Raw genomic sequence first — 19,362 nt, forward strand, 5'->3', positions numbered from 1 at the left:
GGCACATGTCACCAGGGTGTTTCCTGAGTGAAGCCAGGCTGGGCCCAGCGTGCTGTCAGACTCTGACATGTAGCCAGGAGCTTGACTCCCTCATCCCAGTCATAATCAAAGAGCCAGTTTAATGGTGTATACTGAGTAAGTGGCCAGTGGAGAACCCAGCTGTTAACATACAGGGATGCGTCAAGCCTGACGCAAATGTCATCCAGTAATTAGACCTTTGCTTGCAGATAAAGCGGTTGGTGGGAGACTCTTTGCACCACTCAAATACTTTGGCCCCAGTTCATCCCCGATGCAACCCCTTTGGCTCTACCAGGGCTGAATTTGGTTCTTTTGGTTCTAATTTAGAGTTAGACTAAGTACTTTTTTTCCTGGTCTGTTTCTCCATTTTCCCCAGAAGAGCTCACTACTGAGATCTAATTATTGATAATTATCTAACTATGATGGAGCTCAGGTAACTACTCAAAAATCACTTGTGCCCAAGGCAGACATAACAGTGGTACCATCCTGTCCCTTCTCGTTGCTTATATCAAGGTGTGTCTCCTCTATATAGATTATTGCTGGATTGAGCATGGTTTTCCCTATATACGTGCCCCTTGTATCACCCTTGATCTCCAAGGGCTGGATGTCTCTGGATCTCTCCTGTTAAAACTCTCCTGGATTGTTTCCTGGTGTCACCTCTGCTTGGATGCTTCTTGGTTATCCCTTCTATAGATGTCTCTTGCTCTGTTGGGTGTCCCATATATATTGCCATGCACTCCCAGCCAAGCCCTACGGCTATTTCAGGAAAGATCAATCAGTGTTTTACCTTTTTCCACCAATTGGAGGAATTATTCATTAGCAGCAGATTTCTGCACGTGACTTAAGATGGTTTTGAAAAAGCAGACACCAATGTATTGTTGTTTCTTATTTGTAACAGCCAGGCATGCAAGACATCCTCGACTACGGACTAGACCGAGTAACCGATCCCAATGAAAATAAGGTAAACTAGGTAAGGCTGCTTGCTTTCAAACTTACTGATCGTACGAGGACATAGCAGGTAGATCTACATGACACTCAGAGGCTCTATCTATGTGCTGCAATTTGAGGTGTGGACTGCACCTCTGCAGTATGTGTAGACACACTTGAACTAGCTTTGATCTAGGTTGCTCAGATTACAATGGCAGCACGGGCTAGTTGCCCGAGTACATATGCAGCTTGTCCAGTCCATGTTGCTGCAGCTTCACTGCTATTAATACTCACGTTAGCTGTATCAAAGGTACCTTGGGCATACGTTCGCTGGCTGCAGTCACACCTCCGATTGCAATGCGGACCTACTCATTGTGTGTGAACGGCGCTCCATGGATCTCCAGCGTTGCATGGCAACAGTCTGAACAAGCCATATCAAGCCAAATAACAACTGATCGGCATGTAGAACTATACCAGAACCAGAACTGTGAAGTCAAACCCATTTGATTTACACTTCTGCTGAGTGCAGTGGAGTTACTCTGGATTTGTGCTGGTACGGTGTGAGAGAGAGCAGAATTTGGCCCTAGGAATAGAATCTGGCAGCTTCACTTTGCTTATCAGTTTTTCAGTGGTTTCTTGCCACATTAGTTAGATCAAACAGAGTAGTGCTATTGATCTGAGAATGTAAATCAATGTAAATGATGTAGCCCTGGTGTAGACTTGTCTATAGCATTGGTTCTCAAGCAGGGCTATGCGTACCCCTGGGGGGGTGCATCAACTCATCTACATAGTTGCCTAGTTTTACAACAGGCTACATATAAAGAACTAGTGAAGTCAGTACAAACTAAAAATTCATACAATGACTTGTTTATACAGCTCTATATACTAGACACTGACACATAACTACAATATTTATATTCCAGTTGATTTATTTTATAATGATATGGTAAAAATGAGAAAGTCAGCAATTTTTCAGTAACAGTGTGCTGTGTCACTTTTGTATTTTGATGTCTGATTTTGTAAGCAAGTCGTTTTTAAGTGAGGTGAAAGTTGGGGTATGCAAGACAAATCAGACTCTGGAAAGGGGGACAGTAGTCTGGAAAGGTTGAGAGCCACTGGTCTATAGGACTAAGTGTATACTGTGGTAGCTAGAACCGTCCTTATCTTTCACCCATGGCTTTGCTGAAGGTGAACAGTGGAGACTGTGAGTCAGTTACTGTATATACTCGTTCATAAGCCAAATATTTTTGGTAAAAAAGTGACGCATCAAAGAGCGGGGGTCGGCTTATAAACAGGTCTACACCAAAATTTGATGATTTTAAACTCTATGGAATCATTGAATTGAATAGCTAATACATTGTCATTTTGTTTACCTGGAGTGTCTGCAGGCACGGAGCCCCTCAGCTCCCTGTGGCCACGGTTCGCTGTTCCCAGCCAATGGGCGTGCCACTTCCCACAGCTCCCATTGGCTGGGAACGGCGAACTGCGGCCACAGGGAGCCAAGGGGCTCCATGCCTGCAGACGCTCCAAGTAAACAAAATGTCCCAACCCACCAGCGGCTTACTCTGACGGGAGCCAAAGTTGTCCAACCCCTGAAATATAGGATCAGCTTATGAAAGGGTCATACAGTTTTTGCTATTTTTACCTATCCATTTTGGGGGGGTCGGCTTATAAATGAACGGGCTAATGAACGAGTATATACAGTATTTCAAGTGGTCCCATATTTACATGCCTAGGGCCTCAGCTGACAGCATATGTTTGGCCTGTGCTTGGTGAGCGAAGGCAGAGCATTTCTCATTGAATCAAAGGTGATGGTTGCTTTGACGAAGCTCACCCTATCTCCGGTAAACTTTTCATTTTCATAACGGCCCTTAAACATCTCCGCTGTCAGAGGCAGATAATTGCTTTGGGCAAGTGGGTTCTGTTGCCATGGCGACTGAAAAGCAGAGGAAAATACTAGGGCTTAGTATTTTCTCTTTTTGCTCTAAGTGGGAGCTACTGAAATGTCCTTTAAAAGGAAATAAAAACGTGAGTGGCTGTTGGGCTGGAGGATCCAAGCAGAGGCTGAAACGAGTAATGAGATAGACTGTCCCCCACAATATTATAGCTGGCATCATGGAAAGAGATCTTTAGGTTTGCAAATGTTTTCAAACGTCATTAACCCTCTGATGGCTATTCAGTGGCTTATGTGAACCGAGTTAATGGTTCTCAGTTCAGTTCCTACTGGACGAAAGCCCCCACCACAAAAGAAACAATTCACTAGCACAGTTGACTGCCTTGTTAGCATCTCAGCAGAGAGCCCAAGGAGTGATGCAAAGCCCCCTGAAGTCAATGCGAGAGTTTCCATTGATTTCAGTGGGCTTTGATCGGGCCCTGAATGGGCCACATGAACTTTAACACCCTCTCAGCTTTCTGGGCTCAAAGCTGGAGTATATCGGCAGGGTGGTGGGAAGAGTATACGCCTATTGCCCCTGCTGTGCCTGCTCCATAGCTGAAAGAGGACTGCAGGCTTCTGAATTGTCGGGGGCCCTTTCCACCAACACACACGCATACAATAAGGCTATGATTGAAACCCCAACCCAGTGTTCCCACGGTCCGTACTGCAATATCTGCACATTATCAGGAAAGATTTTACTCTTTAATTTAGGGACAGAAAATAAGCCCCAGGGGCAGTAATAACAGGCAACTGCAAAGAAATCCAAAATTCACTCTTAGCATAGTGCAGGGCTAGAGAATGTCGTGGACACCAGCGACAAATAATGAACACTAGCACAAGAGGCAAGGGAGCTGCGCCTCTCACTGTTCACATTATGAGCTGGATTCTCCACTCTTTTCCTTCATGCCAGTGTAACACCATTGTGTTTAGTGGAGTTACTCCTGATTAACACCAGTGGGAGATCAGAATCAGACCCTTTGTGTTCCCTCTCTCCCTGGGATATACTGCTGCGGTTCAAGTTAGTGGAAGCACTGCTGTTAGATTCCCCTGGATATAATAGCGAGGGAGTGGCCGGCAGGGCATTCTCTGTAAAGGCTTCCCACATCCAGTCCAGATTTGCTGGCTTTCGGGGCACCCTTGTGCTTGTTTATTTCTCCTGGCCTTTGGAGAGAGGCAGGTGGATTGCAGTACAGACCAATGTCTGGGGGCAGTATATTGTTTGTGTTCGTAGATGGGTTGAACTCATTGTATTGCTTTTCAATTTTTATATAATTAACAGGAGGCTCAGAGCCTGTCTGTGGGCACTTTTTATTTATTCTAAATCTAAAGAAGGTAAATACAGAAATAAATGAAAATGAGTACGATTTGGTAGGTTGCTGTAAGTAACTGAGAGCAGCACAAGGAAAGGAGAGGGCGAAAAGAGAGGAGGAGTGGAACAAGAAAAAGGGGCAGAAGGAGAGAGGGAATAGGAAAGAGAAAAGTGGATAAGCAGAGCAGTGGGTGTCTAGGGGAAGGATATCTTTGCAATTTTGCGGGTTTTTGCTAAAAAGCAAACGTTTTCAATTTTTCACATCCTCAGTTTTTCGACAAACACCCAAACATTTTAGATGCAAATGGAAGTTTTTGAGCGAAGCTTTCCATTTCGTGAACAATCCATTTCCCATCGATCCAACGTGGATGAAACTCTTTTGAGCAGCGCTAGCAGTTTGGGGCTCTAAGCTGCGCCTCCGGGTGGTTGTCTCTGGACGTTAATCTTCTCCATGCAAAGTGGATAGGACGCTTCCTGTTTCTATTTTCCATTTCAAAGTTTGATTGGAACTAATGCACCGGAATAATCGGCTGAAACACAAGACTTTTCCAGCATCTGACTAGCAGCTTTTCTTGCATTTCTTGAAACATGCCAGGCTTTCTGGCCCCTCTAGACTGGCAGCTTTCCCAAACTCCTGAGACTCAATCTGCAAGGAGCTAAGCAGAACGATGATACTTTTAGTCTTCTCACCAAGCACTCAGCTCTTTGGGGGATCTTGCCCTGATGGCCAAATCCTGCTCCTACTGAAGCCAATGACAGTTTTACTAACGTTTTCGATAGGACCTGGATCTAGCTATAATCCATGTGGAACAATGAGGACAGGATAAACGTGCACTAATTCAACTGCAGTTTGCTTTATTCATGACTCTGTTTGGGCCCAGGCTATTGCATCTTAGGGTATGTCTACACTACCCGCCGGATCGGCGGGCAGCGATCGATCCAGCGGGGATCGATTTATCACGTCTAGTCTAGATGCGATACATCGACCCCCGAGCGCTCTCCCGTCGACTCCTGTACTCCAGCGCCGCGAGAGGCGCAGGCAGAGTCGATGGGGGAGCAGCAGCAGTCGACTCACCGTGGTGAAGACACCGTGGTAAGTCGATCTAAGTACATTATTCACGTAGCTGAAGTTGCGTAATTTAGATCGATTCCCCCTCCTTCCCCCCCCAGGGCTTAGTCTGCTTGGTTTTCCTTTAGCTGAAGAGAAAATATTCCCATTGATAGTTAATTTCAGACATCAAAATGACTTCTTTGAAGCTGATTTTGGAATGAGCAGTATCAACGTGCTTGCTTCTTGCCTGGGATCGTTAGTTATACAAGCTGCTCACTGTCTAGGTGGTTTTTTAGTTTTTTGGGGGGAATAAAGAGCACCTGAGTCATGGCACTTCTGAGGTGGCTTTTAGTGCTGCCCAGTAGGTTGTGGTTGGATGAAGTCCAAGGAGAGGCAGATTTCAGCAATAAGGCATCGTCTTCCACTGGAACAACTTACCAAGGCTTGTGATCGATTCTCCATCACTTTAATTCTTTTAAAATAAGAATGGATGTCTCTCTAAAAGAGGGGCTGTATTTCAATCACAAGTTACTGGGTTTGATGCAGGGATTAGAGGGTAAAATTCTCAGACCTGTGTTATGCAGCATGTCAGACTAGATGGTCATAATAGTCCCTTCTGGTCTTAAAATCTATGAATAGCAGTAGAGTTTACTGATAAATATGTCCACGTTAGTCTCAGTTGCTAATTGAAATGATAGCGTTTGTTGCTACAATTAATATAACTACTTCCGCGGTTTCTATTGCACCTTTCATGAGTGTCATGGAGATGGGACAATAAAGCAAATAAGCAAGATACAGAAACTGGAAAATCCAGCAAATTAAGGGTAAAAATAATTGGAGAAAGGTAATATTTTTCAGTTTAGGTTAAGCTAGCCAAGGAAGTCAGCTATAAAGTTATGGGAGGGAGTTTCATCAAGCAGGGACAACATGAGCAATTACTTCATATTTAGAAGCAGTGAATGGCAACACTGTAATACAAAGGCCAGTATTAAGGAGTGGAGAGGAGCATACCGTAGGCACTAACTAACCTACAGAACCATGAAACAGGCAGGTGGTAGGAAGGATTCAAACCCTGATTTGTAGTATGGAGTGACCAATGCATTTTAAAGAGATGCATCTTCAAAAGAGCCTTATCTGAGACTTTAAATTTCCCCTTATGGTTTGGGCTTGCCAAAGCCACAGGATGGTCGCAAAGCCCACAGGATCCAGACTGTGCAATGCACCTTTTTCAGTGCATGGAAGAGCTGCTCCACCCCAGTTGGTTCTTGCTGAGATCCAACTCTGTCAGTGAATGGTTCTGGCTGAGAAGGGAAGTGAGATCCGGGCAGCAGCGGGCAGTGTGGCCACAGCGATGGAAGTCTGGGGTGTGCAGCTGGAATCTGGCATTTTTCATGCCCAGATCACGTCTCTCGCTCAGCTCCAGTCTCACAACCCTCTGCGCAGTTCCCAGCAGAGAGGAGAGCTGCTGGCAGTGCTCGGGAATGAGGCTGTAGGTCCAGAGATGGAGCTCCGTGCACTGGCGCAGGATGGGCACTTAATTTCATGGGCTGGTTCTTAATTTCAAACGCCGTCCTGGAGTCCATGAAGAAGTAGGTGTAATTTGCCTGTTTCCAGACCCTGTAAACCCCAGGACATAAGAACGGTCATACTGGGTCAGACCAAAGGTCCATCTAGCCCAGTATCCTGTCTTCCGACAATGGCCAATGCCAGGTGCCCCAGAGGGAATGAACAGAACAGGTGATCATCTAGTGATCCAGCCTCTGTCGCTCATTCCCAGCTTCTAGCTAGTGCTATCACAAGTAGAAGCATAGTTACAGTAATTCCACAGCCTTGGAAATAATCACCTGTCATTTCTCTCAGTGCTTCTCCTTTGCTCTTGCCAGTGGGGCTTTGTACATCAAAGGCACTTCAGTGCACTACATAGGAACAGCATTTTCTTCGCTCTGAGACTCCTTCTGCTCCTCTTTCTCCCATGGCAGTGTTCCCTTGTACTTTGGTCAGCCCAGGAGATCTGGGAAAGGCAAGAGCTAGTGAAACCTTCTGCTCTGTGATTGGCCACCTCATGGTGAGGGACACATCTCTTAGCCACTCCGGAATGAGCCAGCAGGACTTAGTTGTTGATTGACATATTTAGGTCGGCACTAGAGCTGCAGAAAACGTTTGCAGGAAAATCAGGACATGCTCGCTACCCCCCTGGTTTCAGGGTGTGTTGCAGACTTGAAACTCTGGACCATTGTCACTGAAAGGATCTGAGCGTGCCTAGGCCATGCCTAAGCGTGCTTGGGATAATTTATGGGTTGACATCAAAATCATGCTTAATGCACAGCTCCGTATGGTTTTGATATGAAACCTGGAGGTTTTGGTTTTGCACCACATGAACTTGAAATTCAGAGTGAAACCCAGGGGGCAGTGGCCAGGCAGGAATGCGCCTGAGGTTGGAAACAGGGAACTGGGTTTGTCTGAGCCTCTACATATCCTCAGAAAGGGACTCAACAGTTAAATGAATGGAAAACATTTTCTGCTCTTCCGACTCTGAGGAGCAGGGCCGGCTCCAGGCACCAGCTTGCCAAGCAGGTGCTTGGGGTGGCCACTCCGGAGAGGGGCGGCATGTCCAGCTATTCGGCGGACGGTCCCTCACTCCCACTCGGAGCGAAGGACCTCCCGCCGAATTGCCGCCGCAGATTGCCATCGCGATCGCAGCTTTATTTATTTATTTATTGCACTGCTTGGGGCGGCAAAAACCCTGGAGCCGGCCCTGCTGAGGAGATACTGTTGGCTGCAAAGAATCATAGAATATCAGGGTTGGAAGGGACCTCAGGTCATCTAGTCCAACCCCCTGCTTAAAGCAGGACCAATCCCCAGACAGATTTTTGCCCCAAATCCCTAAATGGCCCCCTCAAGGATTGCACTCACAACCCTGGGTTTAGCAGCCCAATGACCCTGCATGAAGTAAGTTTTGTGGCGGTCCAGACGGACATCAGTAACCCACAAGGTGCATTTCAGGGAGAGGAGGAGGCGCTTTGCGTTTCTATGAGGTCATTTGTCTTTGTGGAGACATTGGGGCTTGGGTCCCTCATGTTCTTTTTCAAGGTGATGGCGACAGAGCAAAGCAGAAAGGGGCAGGCTGTGCTGGGAAGAAGTCTTGGTTGAGCGAGGCCCCAACAAGGGGCCATCTTGCTGCCTCTTGACTTATGTCTAAAGCCTAGGGCACACCTCCAACACCTCCCTATGGCAGGCCAGTCTGCAGGTTGGGCAAGCAGGCTCCAGAAATTGGCTGGACCTACGGGAGCTGCAGGTGAAGATTAACCCCCCCATTGCTTTTCTGCAGGGAGTTGAATGACCAATGGCCGCCCCTGTGTAGCAGCTCCTTAGGGGGTGGTTGTGAGAAGCATGTTTGGTGGAAAGTCTGAAGGGATCACTAGTGCTGTAGTAACAAGTGACACACAAACGCCGTGAGACTTTATAATCACGCCAGTATCCTGAACAGTGACGTCTTCTCCCAAGTGCGGCCAGATCCTCAGATCAGCTTCGCTGATTTATACCAGCTGAGGATCTGGCCCTTTACCTTCAGGGAGCAGCGACTCAGAATCAGGATCACAGTGAAAACTGGCAACAGAACCTTCCAATGTCACTTCCAACCCCCTTTACTCCCATTGTGGAGTATCAGAGGAAGACTTTTGAGGAAGAGATGGGCCTGACCCAGAACTCCAGATCCAAATACCACCGGGGCCCATCTCTGTTGCTGTAGAAACTAGTCCTTTACGTGCTCTGCCCTGATTATCGGTGCACCCACGTATGTTCTGCGTGCCACTTGGAACTGATCTACCTGCAGCACGTGAACAGCACCCCAGGGGCATTTTGCCCCAACAAGCCGAGATATTCACCAGCACACAAGGGGTTAATCCTCGGCAGCTTATGTTCAGAGCCAGGGCACGGCAGTGTGCCAGGAGCTCCTCCCGTCAGCCCCCCAGGTTTGGACCAGCAAAAGGATTCCTGGTTAGGAGAAGCTTTGGTACATCTCATCTTTTCCTCTTCCACTTGCTGTGTATGTGCATGCTGCCTTCGGAGCTTCGGCTCGAGCGACAGGGCGGTGTGTGTGCTGCTTGAATGCCGATAGAAACCTCACCACGCAGAACCTTTTGTAGAGCATGTGACGGTCAGATGAGACTGGCTGGAGCCTTCACTAATTGGCATTTTGATTTAAGCCTAAAGGGACATTAAGCTTCTGCACTGGATAATTGTGATAATTCACTGGTTGATGGGTATTACTCAATGAATCTGGTTTACACTCATTAAGGGGAAATGGTAAATGGCCCTTGGCCGCTGAATGATATTCCTGTATAAATCCGAGCGTAGGATTTCTCTCTTTGTCGGAGATGGTGCACAGCAGGGCGGGAGGGTGCTTCTGAGTTGGAATGGGGCCTGTAGGCGGAGTGGGTTGGGAAAAAGTGGCGGTATCTTTAGTGGGTCTCTGAATTCAACCTAAAGGCAAGCCGGGGGGTGAATCTATGATGCAGTAGCTGCTGCACAGTTGTTGGCCACGCGGACCCTGCGCCCACTTACTAAAAGTTCCCTCATGCACGTTGTCATCCTCCAGTTCCAAGGAGCAGTACGTCAGCGCACACGAGGAAACTTTCAACCTGTGGCAGCAGCATCCACGTGGCCAGTGAGTGCCTGGCAAGCCAGTGCACAGTAGATTCACACCCTGGCTTGCTGGGCACTAAATCGCCAGGAAGACAAGCTGTAGGTGGCAGAGGAGTGCCAGGACGCACAGAGCGTTTACTGTCGCTGGGATGGGTTTCTAGCAGCGACAGAAGCAGTGCAAGTAGAGATGCTGGGGCGGGAAATATTGTGGGAGGAAGCTAAGGGGAGCTAAGTACAGCTGTGGGGGCGAGGCCGCTGGGATTCCTTCTTTTGTTGTCTTAAAATGCTTAGTGTGGAGTTAAGGATTGTAGATTGACAGCTCTGGAGGCTGAAGCCCTCTCCCTACCCACACGACAGGTGCAGCATGGATGCTGCCAGTGCACATTTCCCCTCCCTGCTCCAGCAAAGTATTCACCCACAACAGCTCATGCTCCAATACGTCTGTTAGTCTATAAGGTGCCACAGGACTCTTTGTCGTTTTTTACAATGTCCTACTGTTACTTCTAGTGGTGAGAGGGGAGACCAGTCTCAATGAGCTTTCTCCTGTAACTCCGAACCAGGGGGCTAATTACGCTGCTGACTGGTGACCTGGAGGAAGGCTTGTCCGCTGGGCGCTGGACTGAGAATAGCAATTCACTTCCACAAACCTGGGGGGAGAGGGTGTGGATTTGGGGGATATGTTTGGGGCCCCATTCCAGGAGAAAGCCAAGTGACCAAGAAGGAAGTTACTTCCTAATGGTTTCATGCCTTTGGGAGGATTCAGTTGCTGTTTCAGAATCGGTATGTTTAAATCACAGCCCCCATCCCCGTGTGTAGGGTTGTGTGAATTTAGTACTTGGGAAAGCAAGGGGCAAATACAACTGTCTAGAGCCAGGCACAGGGGGCGTTATCCTGCAAACGCAGCAAAACTCCCACCAGCCTTTGGGAGGGGATGGGGAATCATGTGTTCTGTACTGTGCCCACCTTTCAATTCATCCCAGATTCAGCGCGCTCAGCTACCATGCCATGACCCCCTTTTCTGTGATGCCCCTGGCAACGCCATCCATCCAGTTTGGACCCTTCCTCCTCCTATCTAGCTGGGACCACCCTCCAGTTTAGCAATATGGAAGGGGGAGGACCATGACCCCTGACACCTGCTTGTGACCCTCAAATTGGGAGAGGAGGAGATCCCAGAGGGCTCACTGTGCCAAGCTCTTTACCGCGGTGGCCCATTACCTCTTGCTGCAGGGCCTTCATTTCCAAAGTAAGGTCACTCCCCCTGCTTCAGAAACAAACCCGTTTGTCTTGTCAAAGGCCGGCTCTCCTGCATCCCTGGCACACCCAGCACTCTCACTGAAGTCAATACAACGGGCATTCAGGGAGGGGAGGTTCCATCCCTAAATGTAAATGGAACACTCAGGAATGCTTTCCAGACGCATACTGCCAGGTGCTTAGGTAGGACGTTAGGGGTGTTACAACACAGACAGATTGGAGAAGAGCTGCGATTTTTTTCTGAAGACTTACAATGTCAATTTCATTCATGGATTTATTGCTCTAGGTAACATTTAATTTACTCTCCCCCCTCCCCTTTTTCTCTTTCCCACCAGTTATTTGTTTCTCCTGCGTGTGGCATGGCTGCGCTGTAGAAGACTAGAGCATCTTAACTTCCATGAAAGCCGTCTACAACCATTCTGCTGGGCATCCTCCTTTCCCCTCTCCTCATCCAGCTGCACTGTGTCTGTCAGAAATACCCATCCAGGATAATAAAGATCAGTGGGGGGCATAGGCGGCCGTTGGAGGAGGCTAGCCCCGGCCCCTCCCCTTCTGCCCCCCCTACTCCCCTTCTGCCCTCCCCCCGCAGGAGCGCAAAGCACCCACACCACGGGTTCCAGCGCCAGGCGACGAGGCTCCAGTCCCGGTGCTCCAGGTGGCCAGCCCCTGAGTGCCAGGCAGCAGCGCGCTGTGCTCTGGGCAGCCGGGTGGCATGACCAGCCCCGGTGCTTCGGGTGGCATGGCCAACCCCCATGTGCTGGGTGGCAGCGCCCCCCGGTGCTGGTGCTCTGGAGCCAGTCAGGCTGTCCCCAGCCCTGTGCTCCAGATGGCAGGGCGGCACGGCCGCAGCGCCCCCAGCCTCGGTGCTCTGAGCAGCACGGCCCCAGCGCCAGTCACCCTGAGTCCCTGCGGGAGGCAGGCCAGCCAGCCCCAGGCAGCCTGGGCCAGCTAGGGCAGAGCGCTGGGAACAGCAGAAAAGGGTCTGGCCTGGGGGCAGAGCGTGGGCGGGGCAATGCTAGGTTGTTTGGGGAGGCACAGCCTACCCCTGCCTATGATACCCACCGCCCATGGTGAGGGGGGCCTTTTATTTAATTTAGAAGATTTTTCTTTCTGATCTAATGGAGTCAACCCATTGATGTTTCCTAAATTAACCGCACCAGCCACCCTCATGCCTCAGCCAGTGGAATAGTTTAGCCAGGACTTTGGTAAATCTGGAGGGTTCTGATTATGTCTCAGGGCTCCTCAGGAAGATAGTGAGCTCCCATTATACATGAAATAGCTTGGTTGGAATAGAACTGTAGTTCTCCAAAGAAGATACTTTCTAAGGTAGTAGAAGTGCAGTGGGTTTCAGTCTGTCCTATGGGAATGGGTAGAAGCAGATGATTTTCTGCCCTCCATGGATCTGAAATAAAGACAACCCATGTAGAAATGTGAGGAATCTTTATGTGGCTTTAATAGGTGCTATTTAGCTAGCGGCACCAACTCTGAACAGGAAATGTGTGCAAACACAGGCTGATCTTTAGTCCCCGTATGTAATATGCTATCAGCTCTCACAGTACTTACAATGAACCTGATGCTGCATTGAAAGAAATGAGAGTTTTCCCATTGACTTCACCGGGCTCAGGGTCCGGCCCAATATGACAGACACAGCGGGTGCAGATTTCAACTAACAATTTAACCACGTGCAGAATAACAGGCTTGTTGCAAATAATGAGCCTGCATCCGAGGCAAAAGCAGAACTCCCATTGTCTTCAAGTTTCCAATACTAATCAGCTGACACCATTGGAGCTTTACATTCCGAGCTGATTCCTTGCATGTTGCGGACACCCACAGGAGTTTTGCCTGTACACAGACAACAGGAGCGATGTCCCTATTTTTAATAAGCTCTCTCCTTCCCTGTCTTTCACCAGCACGTGCTACTTATCAGTCCCTTCCATCTAAGCAAGGCAGTTGTGTCCTCCATCAAATGCAAAGTCCTCCAAAGGCAGATTAAGGTCATTGGATCCCATGTGTGAAAAGATCTTATTGTACTCCGAGGGGTTGCATTTTCCCCTTGTTGTGTAAGCCTCACTCTCATTCACATCAGGTCCTGCATGTATCTAGTGAGGACAGGGCTGTCTCCAGCATTTCTGCCGCCCCAAGCAAAAAAAAAAGAAAAAAAAAGCCGCGATCGGCAGCAGCAGTTCAGCGACAGGTCCTTCGCTCCTAGAGGGAGTGAGGAACCTGCCGCCTCCAAAGTGCCGCAGGTGCCGCCCCTCTCCCTTGGCCGCCCCAAGCACCTGCTTGTTAAGCTGGTGCCTGGAGCCGGCCCTGAGTGGGGAATCACTCTCATTTTGATTTTCCTATTAGCTTGTTTGTTTCAGCTGAGGTCGCTTTCACTGCAGCAGGTCAGATCTATTCATGATATTTCCAATGGATGTCTCTTGAAAAGACCTTCTCCTGCTTGTGTCATGTAGGTTAGATCTGTGTTAGTACCACCCGGGATAGGTTTGTGTTAGCGTCACACAGGCTGGATTTGTGTTAGAACGGTGCATGCTGGATGCTCTGCTGTATATCCCACTCTTGTCACTGAGGTGGTGAGTATATCCTGTCAGAAACAGCTGGGTGTGCACATTTTCTCCCTCCATATGTGTAAAAGGGTGCTTGTGTGCAGCTGGAGAGTGGGAGCTCCCTGATCATAGCAAGCAAACGTGGCACTGGTGGCCTGAGGGGAGTATGCAGCAGTCAGGAGAAAGCAGAAGGAATGAATTCTTTTTTGGGGGGTAGGTCAGAGGTGTCCAGTACCTGGCTCCTGGATTGGATCTGATGTGCTGGACATATTTCTGTGACCCACATGGCATGTACAGATTCTGAATAATCTACGCTTTTGTTTAAAAGAGAAGCATCTAACCCTCATGTCTGCAAATTTAACTTTCCAAATGGTATTACTACAGCCCATCAAAATTGCTGCCAAATCTTTAAATTAAGGGCCCAATCCTTCAGCCCTTTTCCAAGCAAAACTCCTGTCAATTGCAGTGGGAGTTTTGCCTCAGTACAGATGCAGCGGACGAGGTCAAGGCTGAGGTTCACTGGCGAGACTGTGGGGGGTGAGGGAGGAACTTGTGCTGGTCTTGTTGTCCATCCTGTACTCGCTCAGTGGACAAAGGACTTGGGTCTCTAGGGCTGCCAAGCCAACACTTTTCGCAAGTGCTAGCCTGCCACCAAGCAATCCATGGCACTGATTCTCCCACAGCGTTAATTAGATGGGATAATTCTGGGCTGCAGCTCCAAAGATCACGCCTGGCAGATTAGCAGCATGACTTTAATGGGAGACTCAGGGCTAAAAAGCCTACACAAGGTTTTAGAGGCTTGCCTGGAAGATCCCTGACTTTACCTGCCTTTCCTTCTCTCTCCTCCAGTTTATTCAAGACAAAATAACTGTGCTGCGCTTCAAAGGAAGCTGCGTGAATAAACACCCTGCAGTTAATTTCTTGCCTTCAATTGCTCGTTCGTTTGTGGATGACATATAACCTAGTCTGAGCTATTCAAATCACAATTTATCCACCTTTCCACCGCAGATATTGTTTCTGAGGCTTTTTAATTGTGGTGTTTATATTTTGCAATGGGTTGGTTCCTGTCTCCTTTAACTAATATTGAATGATCTAATCGGTGTCTGCTAAATGAATCTATTTTAGCTCCATTAGAGTAACCCTGTAATTGAATGCACATAGGCTGTGATGGAGTAGGCGGCACTATACAATACATACATCTAATGGAGCCACATATGGTCTGTAGATGCACTTAGCATTAGAATCATAGAATCATAAAAGATTATGGTTGGAAGAGACCTCAGGAGGTCATCTAGTCCAACCTCCGGCTCAAAGCAGGACCAACACCAACTAAATCATCCCAGCCAGGGCTTGGTCAAGCCAGGCCTTAAAAACCTCTAAGGATGGAGATTCCACCACCTCCCCAGGTAACCCATTCCAGTGCTTCACCACCCTCCTCCTGAAACAGTGTTTCCTAATATCCAACCTAGACCTCCCCCACTGCAACTTGAGACCATTACTCCTTGTTCTGTCATCTGCCACCACTGAGAACAGCTTAGCTCCATCCTCTTTGCAACCCACCTTCAGGTAGTTGAAGGCTGCTATCAAATCCCCCCTCACTCTTCTCTTCCGCAGACTAAATAAGAATTGATGATACCCTGATTAGATGAGCTGCTTGGATGCTAGCCTGTATTTGTTTTCAATTGTAATGAGAGTTAAACGGGAGAACCTTTCCCAATAGGGAATCCTGTAACTGCATTTTCTTCTTTTAAAGAGTAGTTTTGAGTACCCACCCAACTTTGATGCTTTTGCTTTTAATGCTTTTGCGTCTTTGTTTTACAGAAAAAAACCATTGATGTTTATAGAAGAGAGGTAATTTGACCTTCACGGCTTTGCAAATATTAAGTGTTTGTCTCTTATTGTTGTTGTTGGAATTTGTGTTGCATTAGTGCCCAAAGATAGGTGCTTCTCATACACACAGATCAACGTTGTTCCTGCCTCCAAAAGCTTTCAGTCTAATGCATTTTCAGGAAATGTCCCCGCATTGCACTGACATCATTGTGAGCAATGGTGGGAAAGCTCTCAGCAGGATTAAACAATGTCGTGGTAAAACCTCTCCCACCGTTGCTGAATACTGATGGAGCTGCACCAGTGGTAGAACCATGATAGGAAATATCCCAAAAGTTGCCAGCATAGAGACAACCAAGTAGCAATGATAATCGCACACCTAGAGCATCTGTAGGGGATCAGACTCATTGTGCAGACAGAAGTGCCAATGTAGCTATTATTCCTTTATTATAGAGCATGGGGAACTCCGGCTAATTACTTGCACATTATAGAACATTCTCGAGACATTTGAAAAACCCTAATGAAAATAACTGTGGTGATAAAATAATTCAGTGACTCTGGGACTCCATGGACACCCACTTGTTAGGGGTGATGCAGAAACGATTGTAATTGTCCTGCTATCTTGCAGAAGGGATGAAGTAGATGATCAGCTTTCACCCGAATGACTGCAGTTCTGTTAACTACAAAACATATCTGTGCCTCTTAGATTATGTACTATCAGCAAGTCATCATGAAGTCTACAGTGAAGTCTTCCGTCTCCCTTGGAGGGTAAGTTCTGATTCCCTTATGCCCACACATTAATTAGTCTTTAATTCTCTTCCGTTAATGAGATGATTAACCTATTTACTCTGACAGCTGGTGACACACTCGGGCAATTAATTGCATGGCCTCACACAGTGTTCTTTAGACACAGTGTCTCAAGGCTGTGTAATAACTGGATTGGAAACTGGTGGTAAAATCAAGGTCACTCATAAAGCAGAGAAGGCTCTGAGTCTCAATCCTGGCATGAAGGCTCACTTCTGCAATTAGCCATCAACTGAAATGGGAACAGGATCAGGTCTTTCATTAAGATTCCAGTTATAACCAATGGGAACTTTGACTCAGCAGGGACTACCGGTAAGAATAGGGACCCTATCATATTCATCACCACCACCATCGTTTTGACAGGAAGTCAGTATCATGACTAGTGAGGCGGAAGGGCCGTGAACGTAACCCAGGTTCTGGGTTAAAAGGAAAGGATTATTTGGGAAAACAGAGTGGAACAAAGCACCATCAATAAAGAAAACTCTCTGGTTCCAGCAGTGGAAAGCACCAGATCTACCAGTATGTTAGACAGATAATGTATCTGGTGGTGGAATCCAGCCAGTATCACAGGCTGCTTTGCTGTGTCTCTGTCTTGTATCTGTTTGCTGTAGCGGGCTAAGTGACCAATGGGGATGGACACTTCCCCTCCACCACCCGCTTTGCCACCATCAGCTGGGTGTCAGTGGGTGTTCTGCAGAATGCGGTGAATGAAGTCGCTTGGGGGCGCGTCTCCACTGCCCAAGCCTCCCAGCCCGGGCCCACAGACTGGGGGTTGCGGGGCTCATACTGGCGCTCTCTAAATAGTTGTGTGGACAGCGCTTAGAGGTTGAGGCTGAGGCTGGAGCTCGGGCTTTGAAGCCTAAGGAGGGGAATGGGCTTCACAGCCTGAGCCACGACGTCTACACGGCTTTTTTCAGCGTGGTAGCATGAGCCCCCAGAGCCTGAGTCTGTTGACTCGGTGCCACGGACACATACCCTGGTTGTCCCACATTGTTAAAAGTGGTGGCTGAAGGCTAGTCCTCACGGTAGGCTGAGTGACAGACTGTCCTCACTCCCCATCAGGGCCGCCCGGGGGGGGGGCAAGTGGGGCAATTTGCCCCAGGCCCCGGGCCCCGCAGGGGCCCCCACAAGAGTTTTTTGGGGCCCCTGGAGCGGGGTCCTTCACTCACTCCGGGGACCCCGGAAAACTCTCACAGGGCCCGGGCCCCTGGAGCTTCTTCCGCTCTGGATCTTCGGCTGCAGTTCGGCGGTGGGGGGTCCTTCTGCCCTGGGACCCGCCGCCAAAGTGCCCTGAAGACCCACGGCTGGGGGGGTCCTCCCACCCCGGGACCTGCCACCAAAGTGCCGGGTCTTCGGCGGCAATTCGGCGGCGGGAGCCCCCTGCCACCGAAGACCCCAGGCCCCCTGAATCCTCTGGGCAGCCCTGCTCTCCATTGGGGTCTTTCCCAAACAGATCTCTGATCATGCCAGTTACCTGCCGTGCTCTCAGGGATGGGAGACCAACGAATTACAAAGCGTGTTTACCAAGCACTGCTGCTACGTGACCTGGGCACTGGAAGCTTAGATGGCATAAGATCTCCAGTGATAGACACTGACTGAACATCCAGCCAGACCTTCATAAGGACCTAGCTAGATTTGATGTGGGTAGTGCTTGATTGGCAAAGAGGTCACATCCATTTGGCATTTGCCATGGAGATGATGATGGCCAACCTCAGACATAGGTCACTTATTTTCTCGCAGAGGTTTGCATGTGCTGGACAGTTACGTTGGAGTCTAGTCCAGGCACATCAAGCCCTGCCAGCTGTTTTGCAGATAGTGCCATCCTCTCTTACGATTTTACTGCAAGTCTTGTAAAATTTGGTGTTTTGTCTTAAAGCTCCAGCTCTTGGAGTCATGTGATGACATCAGACTATCCCAGTTTTCATTTAAAAGACCCCCAGAAGTTTCTGTCCCTCATGGTTGTGGAGGAAAACCTGAGAATGTGACCTCTAGAGGCCCAAAACCCAGAAGGCAACTCCCTTTCCCCCCAAATGTATTACAGGATATTTAAACATTCATGAGTTTAAACCAATCTCATGATGTGGCGTAGGGGCTCATCACTCAGGAATTTTGAGTGCTTGGGATTGGCAATGCTGGGACAGGGGCAGTTGTGGGCCTGGGAGTTCCATACATTTTAAGGAGGGAAGAGACCATTTTTGATCATCTAGTCTGACCTCCTGCCTAACACAGGCCAGAGAATCAATCAACCAAAAGTGCGAGGGGACGGTGACAGTGATGTGTCATAGTGGGATAGTATTTGGAATTGCACACAGACAAGTCCTGCCTTCTCCTGGGGGCGTGGAGAGCATTCAGGCTTTGGGACTGGTGCAGCCCTGAGGATTTGGGAGGCTGTGCACCTCTTACCCAGCAGTGCATGGGTATGGAGAAAGACAGGGAAGGACAGCAGGGTCCGGAGCCCTATCCCCATGACCTTCACACGTGGAAGCCACCGTTCCTATCATTGGACTGAAGCAATCTCCATGCATTGGCTGTACGGCTGCTCCATGCCCTCTGGAGAGGATTCTTTTCCCCCACCCTGCAATCCACCTGGTACTGGCCATGTTACCTGGGAGTGGATTTCCCCAGGTGGGTGTGAAATGGTACATTCTTGAGGAAGGTCTGGGAGGGCTAGTGGTTATAATGGGGGAAAGGAGTCAGGAGTTCTTGTTCTGTGCCTGCCTCTGCTTCTGTCTCCCCTCTGTGGCCTTGGGCAGGCCACATACACCTCTCTGTGCCTCCGTTTCCCAGTCTGTGAACTGAAGCTGAGGGCACTTGCCTACCTCCCAGGGGTGTTGTGATACTTAATTAGCTAACATTTGCTGATGAAACTCTTCACACAAGAGTGACTAGCCCTGTCTCTATACTGGGTCAAACCCAGTCCCTAGAGCCAAGCTTCCCTCAGCTTTGAGGAAATGTGGACCTTGAGCCAATCTCAGAGATCAGGCCTGACTCTAATCCTTATTGGTTAGAGCAGGATCAGTCTCCAGACGGTATGCACACATCACAG

At 48.7% G+C, this 19,362-nt stretch overlaps 1 protein-coding gene across 2 annotated transcripts in view; it reads left to right on the top strand.

Moving 5' to 3' along the window:
• RGS9 (regulator of G protein signaling 9) overlaps positions 1 to 19,362 on the top strand; it is a 67,762-nt gene that overhangs the window by 27,155 nt on the left and 21,245 nt on the right. For both annotated transcript variants that reach the window (XM_054048371.1, XM_054048372.1), the window contains exons 9-11: positions 917 to 979; positions 15,507 to 15,536; positions 16,219 to 16,280. In XM_054048371.1, the coding sequence (XP_053904346.1) occupies positions 917 to 979; positions 15,507 to 15,536; positions 16,219 to 16,280 (155 nt within the window). The remainder of the gene's footprint in view (positions 1 to 916; positions 980 to 15,506; positions 15,537 to 16,218; positions 16,281 to 19,362) is intronic.

Source organism: Malaclemys terrapin, chromosome 13 (assembly GCF_027887155.1).
Source record: "Malaclemys terrapin pileata isolate rMalTer1 chromosome 13, rMalTer1.hap1, whole genome shotgun sequence".
In the NCBI taxonomy this organism is placed as follows: Eukaryota; Metazoa; Chordata; order Testudines; family Emydidae; genus Malaclemys; species Malaclemys terrapin.